The sequence below is a fragment of the Colletotrichum graminicola genome, assembly GCF_000149035.1.
Source record: "Colletotrichum graminicola M1.001 genomic scaffold supercont1.13, whole genome shotgun sequence".
Lineage (NCBI taxonomy): Eukaryota > Fungi > Ascomycota > Sordariomycetes > Glomerellales > Glomerellaceae > Colletotrichum > Colletotrichum graminicola.
Window position 1 is genome coordinate 1,004,618 of NW_007361017.1, and position 9,597 is coordinate 1,014,214.

General features: G+C 40.9%; 2 protein-coding genes across 2 annotated transcripts; one reads left to right on the forward strand and one right to left on the reverse strand.

Annotated features, from left to right (window-relative positions):
* Nucleotides 1-1,000: 1,000 nt before the first annotated feature.
* GLRG_04346 (uncharacterized protein) lies at nt 1,001-2,255 on the reverse strand (the record flags this gene model as incomplete). The annotated part of the gene is made up of 2 exons (XM_008095031.1): nt 1,001-1,607; nt 1,672-2,255. The coding sequence occupies 2 exons, from the start codon at nt 2,253-2,255 to the stop codon at nt 1,001-1,003; spliced, it is 1,191 nt and encodes a 396-aa protein (XP_008093222.1).
* A 1,236-nt stretch (nt 2,256-3,491) lies between these two features.
* GLRG_04347 (major facilitator superfamily transporter) lies at nt 3,492-5,311 on the forward strand (the record flags this gene model as incomplete). The annotated part of the gene is made up of 3 exons (XM_008095032.1): nt 3,492-3,823; nt 3,907-4,296; nt 4,327-5,311. 3 exons carry the CDS (start codon nt 3,492-3,494, stop codon nt 5,309-5,311), a joined length of 1,707 nt encoding a protein of 568 aa, XP_008093223.1.
* Between the last annotated feature and the right edge of the window lie 4,286 nt (nt 5,312-9,597).

Genomic DNA, 9,597 nt, shown 5'->3' on the forward strand with positions numbered 1-9,597 from the left:
TCAAAGGGTGAGACCCCCTCCACTTTGTAATAGACAGCCGGATGCGCCGACGTCACCTTGCTCTCGCACGTAATCCAAACCCCGATGGGTTGGCACATGACCTCACGACTGCGTTCCAGCAGCGGCTAAGCTTCCTAGACACGTTCTGAGACAGGATCAGCGACTTAGGTATTGGGAAAGCTCCGAAGCATACGGTCCGTATGGTCAGCTGTCGGGTAAGGCTGAGTTTCCGGGTTACTAAGGCCGAGAAGGTTTACTTGCTCCACCACGGGCCTTGCTTCTTTGCTGGGAAATATCGTCGATCGATCTCATACTGTCGCGTGTTTGGTGGGCGACTCCCGCCTCGGCCGAGCTGCAAGGACAAAGCTTTTGCTTTTCTGTTTTTCAACGGGCGTGGGCTTAGCGGGCGAACGACGGGCTCGGGGTGCACCCGACGTATATGGTTGCAGAAGTCGCCGTGCTGGTCATCTTTATCCGAAGCCAGAATTGAGAGGAGCGGTGTTCCTTTGCCACGGTTGAGACGTTACGTGCGTGATGCTTAGTACGGTTGGCGGGTCACCCCTCGTTGGCCACCGGATGTCAAGGACTCGACCATGTGCATAGCAGTGCCTAACTCCGAGACTCATGTTATTCAGTGAAACCCGGCTACCTAGGAAGGGAAATATATTCGTCTCACGTTCAAGTATCAGCACGTGCCGGCAGACGCGCTATCCCGGGATAAAATGAGCACATTACGTCTAAGAAGATAAAAGCCGGACAGCGTTTCTCTTACACCATGCACATGTGTTCAAGATGACCGAGGCCCAAGCAAGTAACTAGTGTCTCTGAAGCGGTCTTGCACCCGGAAGCACCCGGCCGGTCTTGGCGGACCGTAGTCGGGCGCCGGTCACTTTTGATCGGCCCGACTTGTGGTGAAGTCCAGTTCCGAGCCATTCAACATCCATCATCAGTTATGTACGTGAATTGAGAACACATACGAATTCGGTTTCGTACTTTCTAGCTACCTGGGTTTGCAAAAAACACCAGCCACTAGAAAACGCTCTCGAAGATGACGAATCCCTCGTCCGCCATCACATGGTGGCTGGTTACCGCCACCAAATCGAAATCCCCAGTCGCGCTCACCACCACCATCGTGACTGTTGCCCTCCTCAACACTACGCTCAGTTCCATGTTCCTCATCGACATTAATGCCACCGCATGGCCCCCAGTGATCGCAGTCGCAGTCCCAGCCAGGTAGCCATACCTCTACGAGATTGGGGTAGCCTTCACTCGCGATCTGGACGAGCAGCGACTCCATCTCTTCGGGGTAGTTCTCGGGAGAGCCGCGGATTTCCAGGAGTTTCAGGCTTGGTGGTAACTCCCGGAGGACACAGTCTTCCCCTCTCCCCATATAACTCGCCGAAACCGAAAGCTCTTCGAGACTGGTGAGCATGGCCACCGAGTTAACCCGCAAGGCCATATTCAGCTTACTGAGGGTGCCCGCATGCACCGAGAGAGCTGATAGGATTTCGTCCGGAGGGGCGAAGACCTCGTATGGTGAGAAGACGAACCCCTTCAGCCCGCGGCAAGACCTGATGATTTTGACCGCGTCGTCAGTACTGGCACCCCTGAGATGCAACGACGTGATTCCGCCCCAGTCCACATCCCCGTGACCAAGGCGACCAGGCGAACCCGTGAGACTGGAACTGGAAGTGGGTTAGGTGCTCGAGGCGAACGGAGGTTTCCCCCGGGTCGGGCATGTGTTTGAAAAGGCCGGTATCAAAGGCGAACATGCTGAAAACCCTCACATTCCGCGCCATCGGGAGCAAAAGGGCTGCGATGAAGTGGAAGCCGTTAAAGGCCTCGTGCCACCGGGGGGCAGGAAGGCCGAGGTCCCGCACAACGCTCGTTATAAATGCGACGTCGTCTTCATCGGTGATCGGGGCGCCGTGACATATCGGGGACAGGTGGAAGGTGTGGACGTATGCTGCGATCTCGGGTCGCTCGTGCCAGAGCCTGACAAGAGCGATGAGCTGCGGGATAGTCGGGTAGGGTTTGAGCCTGTGGCGGTCCAGGCAGAAATTTTTCCATAAGAGGGGCAAGATGGCATCGTGGAATAGCCGGCAGGTCTGCGAGGCCGCCACCAGAGTCGCCAGGCCGTCGTCGTCCACCTTGAACAGGGGCTCGTTCAGGTCAAAGGGACAACGTCTGACGTTGAAGCACTCGACAAAGACTTTGTGCAGAAGCTCTGCGGGGAGCTGAGTTATTGTTGCCATGTACTGCGGAGGCGTTGAATGTGGCACATTTAGCTCTAGCATCGAAACACACTAGGAGTGAGGCTTAAGTAAGAGATTTTGAAGAGTGGAAGTAAGACTATATGTTTATGTATCATACCTGGCCTTTCATAATTGCTACATTGTTATATATATAGTCTACTCCCCTGGACTCTGAGAAGTTCCATAGCAACCCCCGGGAGATGACAGGTCGCATCATGATCCGTCTTTCTTATGATGACTCCACGCAGGGGAAAGCCTACGGGGACAGCGCTCTCGAGACACTGACGCGAATGTCGGTTTCAAATCCCATTGTCAACACCATGACGCCACTACCTATATAATCCCCCCTTGAAGATTGTTTCTTGCCTCCAGTATTAATACTGCCTACAGAACTCAATATACCTCGATTTCGCTATTCGCCCCATCAGCCAAAATTGCTTTTGCTAGGCTGACAGCACAAAGGATTATACCTCCAAGGGCTGATGCTTCAGTAGGCCTGTTATGGTATTCAAATGCACGAACCACCGGGATGCCGTCTTCCATGTCCATTGGAGGGTGCCGACGTTGATCAAACCGCCCTCCAGATTGAGATGTCTTGGAGAGTTTTCGTACAGGGCTTGCGGTCCAACACTGTCTACGATAGTGTCTAAAGGCTGGGATCCAAACGCCGAGGCGAGATAGTCTGGCAACGATGCTGGCGGACCTAGCTCCGCCTCGTTGGCGGCATCGGTGCGGGCTCCGGGGGCGCCATATCCTTGGAATCTCCAAGCATTTCAGGCACAGATATTAGAGAGGTTTAACCTCTCGTAAGAATAAGAGGATGCGAGCGAGATACAAGAGAGGCTGGAGACGCAAGAAAGGCCGTCGAGTTGACGGAGGCTGCGTAGCGGGTCGCGACGCCATGTCGGACCCTCCGAATTTCCTAATCAGGCAATTTCTAGCCTCCGAATAGAGCATCTTTGGTCGGAGACTTCACGACGCGAAAACACGCCGAACGCACAGATGGGCCCGACCAGACATATTATCTCTGTGTTTTTTGCAACAAGAAACCTACATTGTGGTTTTTATTTCATCTTCTACCCCAAGCGATTGTTTTAAGCCAGACCCGAAATCAAGGGAGTGCAGCAGCAAGCACGTAAATATCCCCGGAACCAGCCGAGTATGTATGGCATGACACCCACCGAGCACAAACCAGACGAGGAGAAAGCAACATCCAACACGGGTCTGTCGCGAAAAATGCCTGAAGCCATGCAAGAATCCTTGCCCGGTGGTGCGAGAGACTACGACGCGCCCCCCGGCGGCGGCAACACCCTGAACCCTTCTTCTTTGGGGGAAGCAAGTCCAGAATCTTCAGAAACTCCAAATGCGAGCGATGACACAACCACCACACGCGTGAGCCAGGCCAAGCGGGACTGGAGGTTTTGGGCTCTCCTGGCCTCCATCAGCCTTGCTGGGTTGCTCACGGCTCTGGAGGGAACCATCACGTCGACGGCGCTTCCCTCAATCGTCGACGAGCTCGGCGGCGGCCACCTCTACGTCTGGATCGTGAACGGGTATTTGTTCGCCATGTGAGTAGCGCACGACTCCCGGCCTGGTTGATATCTGGGCGTCTCTCGAGTCAGCTGACACAAAACCCCCATCCTCTGTCTAGGACGGCGATGCAGCCCTTGTTCGGACAGCTGGCCAACGTCTTCGGCCGCCGCCGGCCCATGCTCGTCTCGACCGCCCTTTTCGTGCTCGGAAGCGGCGTCTGCGGCGGCGCAAACAACGTGGGGACCCTCATCGCCGGGCGGGTCATCCAGGGCATCGGGGCCAGCGGCACCACCGTGCTCACCGAGACAATCATCTGCGACGTCGTGCCGCTGAGGGAGCGCGGCAAGTTCCTGTCCATCGTCATGGGCATGATCTTCTTGGGCACCGCGCTCGGCCCGTTCTTCGCCGGCCTCATCGTGCAGTACTCGAGCTGGCGCTGGACCTTTTACCTGGCGCTGCCCGTGGGCGGCGCCGCCCTCCCCGCCCTCTTCTTCTTTCTCAACGTCGGGTAGGAGAAGGAGACGAACCTGGCCGCCAGGATTTCGACGATTGACTGGACGGGCAACGTCATCTTCATCGCCTCCATCACGTCGGTCCTGCTCGGCTTGTCGTGGGCCGGAGTGCTGCACCCGTGGTCATCCTACAACGTCTTGGTGCCGCTGCTCGTGGGCATGGCTGGCCTGGCCGCATTCTTCGTCTTTGAGGGCTCTCGCTTTGCCCCGAATCCCACCGTTCCGCTGCACCTGTTTTCTAACCGGACATCGCTCAGCGTCATGTTCATAACCTTCTTCCACGGGACCACCACCATCTGGCAGCTCTATTTCATGCCTGTCTACTTCCAGGGCGTTCTCGGCTCGTCGCCCAGCCGATCGGGACTCCAGATCCTCGCGACTGTCCTCGCCATCTTGCCCGGTGCTGCCGTTGGGGGCGGCCTCATGTCCAAACTGGGTCGCTACAAGCCCATCCACTACGTCTCCTGGGCCATCACCCTCGTCGGCCTCGGCCTGTTCACCCTCCTGGACAGAGACTCGAGCACAGGGGAATGGGTCGGCTTCCAGATCGTCTATTCCATGGGAGCTGGCATGCTGATCCCCACGCTTCTCCCAGCATTCCTGGCCCCGCTGAGCGAGTCCGATACTGCGCTGGCGACAGCGACGTGGTCTTTTGTCCGCAGCTTCAGCATGGTGTGGGGGACGGCCATACCCGCTACCATCTTCAACATCCGCTCCGACGAACTCGCAGCCAAGCTCGTCCAAGACGTTACGACCCGAGCAGCCATGTCCAAGGGCCAAGCGTATGAGCACGCCACTTCCGCGTTTCTCGCGACGCTACCTCCCGCTGTACGTGATACAGTCACCCAGGTTTTTGCCCAGAGCCTGCGTCTAACCTGGCTGGTGTCGCTCGCATTCGCCGGTGCCGGATTCCTTTTTGTGAACCTCGAAAAGGAGACGCCGATGCGGAGCGAGCTGGAGACTAGCTACGGGATGGAAGAGAAGCAGAAACCAATACTATCCAAAGTCTAAGTGTTAGTTAATCACAGAAGAGGGATATCCTGTAGATCACGTAACAAATTGTGATATAGAATGTAGTTACTTGTTATATTAGTTAGTTATAAAGTAAATCTAGACTTTTTTAGGTAGTATACTAGTAGTAAGGTAAATACTACTAAGGGAGGCAGTATGTTATATAAATATTACGTAACTACCTCCCCTAAAGTATACCTACTATATACTAATACTAGTAACTTTTCTTTTATAGTAAAAGTTACTAGTGCCTTAGCTATCTAGATTACCCTTAAAAGCCTTAAAAACATAATAAAAATTAAAACTCTAAAAGTATTATACTTCTTATAGTTATATACTATATATTCTTATATCTTTTATTTTTTTTATAGATAGTATAAGCTTATACTAACTTATTTAGAGGCGTTTCTCTTTAGCTATAGCTATTAGAGGTATATTTTTATATTAGTTAGATTTAACTACTATTATTATAGTTTAGTTAGTTATATAACTTATAATTTATTTTTTACTATATACTTATTATAATCTATTATACTTATATAACCTAACCCTTTATATATATCTTAGCTTTATTATTTATAACTAGGCCTTTAAGTGCTTAATTTAAAGATACCTTTATAAATCTATTAACTAGATTATTAGATCTAGTAATCTATTAGACTTTATAAAGCTTATATTACTTATAAGACTATCTTAATAATATAATATTAATTATAAAACGTTTCTCCCTTATAGTTTCTAGCTTAACTAGGTATTTATAAAATAAATATAAGTCTATATATATAATAGTTAGGATTAATAAAATATTAAGCTTTTTTATAATTATTATAATAGTTATAAAAAGGGTGTAAGCTATATTAATACTTATAACTATCTTATACACTTTAGATATAAAGACGCTTTAGGTAACTTATTTAGACTTTATAAATAAGAAATAAAAGATATTACTATAAAGAAAAAATTTAGCTTAGTTATTATTAACTTCTTTATTTATAAAGAGAATAATAAATCCTAACTATAAAGTTATATTATAATTATTAGTAAATAATTTATTTATAAATATAAATAGCTTAGCTAATATAAAATCTAAAGAGATAAATTATAAACTATAGTTAAGTAAGCTTATTTACTATTATAGTTAATAGTTAAGGTCTTTAATTACCTTATTATCTAGCTTTTTATATTAGGCTATAATAAAAAGATTATAGTACGCTTTAGGCTAGTAAATAGAGGTAATATATACTCCTTATACCTATTACTAAATAAAATCTTAGTAGGCTATAGGTAACTTTATATTAATTAATTATAGCTTTATTCCTTACTTTTTTTAGTAAAGTATAATAGAAGTATTTATAGTAAATATAACTATAATAATCTTACTATTAAAGGTAAGTAGTTAATTAATAGTAAGAAATAACTTATTCTTTATAGTAAATTTTACTTTAGTTAGTTCTTTATTTTTTTAGTTAGAAAATAAAAGATTTATTAAGCTAATAGTATTATCTATTTATATACTAATAAGTATAAAGTGTAGATTTTTACTAGATAATAAAAGAAAGTAAGGGTTATATATAGTAAAGACTATCTAAAGATTCTCCTTATAGTAATAGTTATAAGTAGCCTACTAGTACGTACCTACTTTAGTAATCTTATATAGAGGCTTAATAACCTTTATAATAGTATTATTAAGGTACTTATAATAGATTTAGGCTAAAAGTTTAGTATAAATAGTATAGTTAAGGTAAGAAGTAGATTAAATATAGGCCTATATAATATTATATAGCTATATAACTTTATTATTAATAAAAAAGGAAAAAGCTAGCATAAGGATAAGCTATTAGCTAGCTTACTAGATAGTAAGTAACTAAGTAAGAATAGCCTCCTTACTATTATTAGTATAGCCTTAAATAATAAGGCGTAATTTCTTATAAGGCCTCTTATTAGTGCTTTTTACCTTATTTATAATTTATAATTTAAAAATTTACTTATATAACTAAAGTTAGTTAATTATAGTAAATTTAAAGACGCTTTATATAATAAGGCTATTAATCTTAGTAGCTACTAATTACTTAAATAGCTTACTAGGTGCTATAATAACGCCCTTTTTATATATTTAAATTATAAAGGTTTAATAGGCTTCTTTTTTTACTAAAAAGAAGGTAGTATAAGGTATATTAGTCTTTTATAGTAAAGTATATCTTATAAGGATTTTTTTAGCTTATTAAGGTTATATAATAGTAAGATTATTAGTATATAGCTACTATCTTAAACTAGTTATAATAATAATAGTATCTTTAGTAGGCTTATTACTATAACTACTATTATTATTTAGAATAAATAAGAGATATTACTTAGCTAAGCCTCTTTCTTTATTATTTACTATATAGTATAGCTTAACTAATATAGATTAAAAAACATAAAGGCTATTAATATTAATAGTAAAGTCTTTACTTTAAGTAGTAAGTAACTTATATAGGCTAGACTAACCTTCTTTTTTATACTAAATATAGACGTTACTACCTAAAGGTAGATTCTTTATTATAAAGGTATCTAGGCTATTATAGGTAGTAAAAGCCTTATTAATTTACTATATTATGTTATATTTATAAAGATTTTTAGTTACCTTATAGATAGTTATTATATATTAAATTATCTTAAGTAAAAAAGTAAAGTTAGTAGTTATATAGGGGTAGGCACTAAATACTAATAAAGTAAGTATAAGGCTATTTAGGCTAGTAGTATTATTAACTACTTTAGTAGCGCTTTAAAGTACTACTTTATAGTTAATAAATAAGTATTTTTTTTAGATTATTTTATATACCTATTAGAGTATAGTGTAGTATCTCTTAACCTTTTTAATACTATAATACGCTTTAATAGGGATAATCTTAACTTTAACACCTATTATATAGGCTTTATATAAAAATTTAGTTAAGATAAAGTTCTACCTTACGTTAGTAATAATCTAATCTAGAGGTCCTTAGTAGATATTAATCTAGTAGTAATAAAGTGCCTCTTATGTAGTTTTTACTAAAATATTATAAAAAAAGCAGGCTATATTAAAGGTAGTAGTAGTATTAATAATATAAAGTATAAGGTTACTGTTAAGGTATATAATATTAATAATAACTTTATAATTAAATAAATAGTTATTATATAAAGTAAATTAAAATTAAGAAGAAGCCTTCTTATAGATTTAGTAATAATAATAGTACTTTATTAAGTGTTTAATTACTTTTATTTTAACCTTATAGCTAGCCTTATAAAGGATCTTATATAGCTAGTAAATTAATAGATAGCTAAACTATTAATAAAGGTAGCGTAGCTTAACGTTAGTTAGGTAATAACTTATAAGGCTTTACTTAAGCAGGCTAAGTAGTATTTATAAGTAGCCTTATTTTTATATAACTAGTACTATAAGTTTACCTTATTAAAGAGTATTTATAAGGTTATTAAATTAAATTAATAGCTAATTTATATTAGCTAAGTAAAGTAAGAAAAGTATATTAGTAGGTATTATATAAAAAGTAATATACTTAAGGGGAGTCTTTACTATAATAGTGCTTTATAAAGTAATAGTAGTACTATTACTAAACCTAATCTTTACTTTACTTATAGCTATAGTATTAATAGTTATAGATAGTTAAATATACTATAGTGTAATAGCTTATAAGTAGCCTATAGTTAAGTAACTTACTACGCCTATATCTAGTAAAATACCTTAAAAAGTAGCTAATAAGTAATAATTTAGTATAAAGGTACTAAGTAACTTAGTAGAGGTACTATTAAGGTTAATTTTTATTAATTAGTAATAAATAGCTTAGTTAGTAAGGTTAGTAGTAAGTGTGTTACTATTTACTTTAGTGCTACTAAAAAACGTAGTTAAGGTGTAAAATATACTATTATCTTATTCTTTATTATTACTAATAATAAAGTAGGCCCTTTAGAGATACTACTAAAGATCCTTATTATTATTACTATCTTTATTTTTTTTTCTATAGATAGGTGCCTTTATAGCTAGTAAGGAAGGTGTTATATATAGTTAGTAAGGTATCTTTAATATAATAGTTACCTTTAAATTACTAGTATACTTTATATCTTTTATTAGTAGTATGCTTTATTAACTAGTAGCTAGGCTTATAGTAAATATAGCACTTTTTAGTATTATAGCTACTATTATTATTATTACTATTATAAAAATTACTACTACTATAGTTATTACTAAACTATTAATAATAGCCTTAGCCTTAATAAGTAATAGTCTACCTAATATAATTATTAGGTAA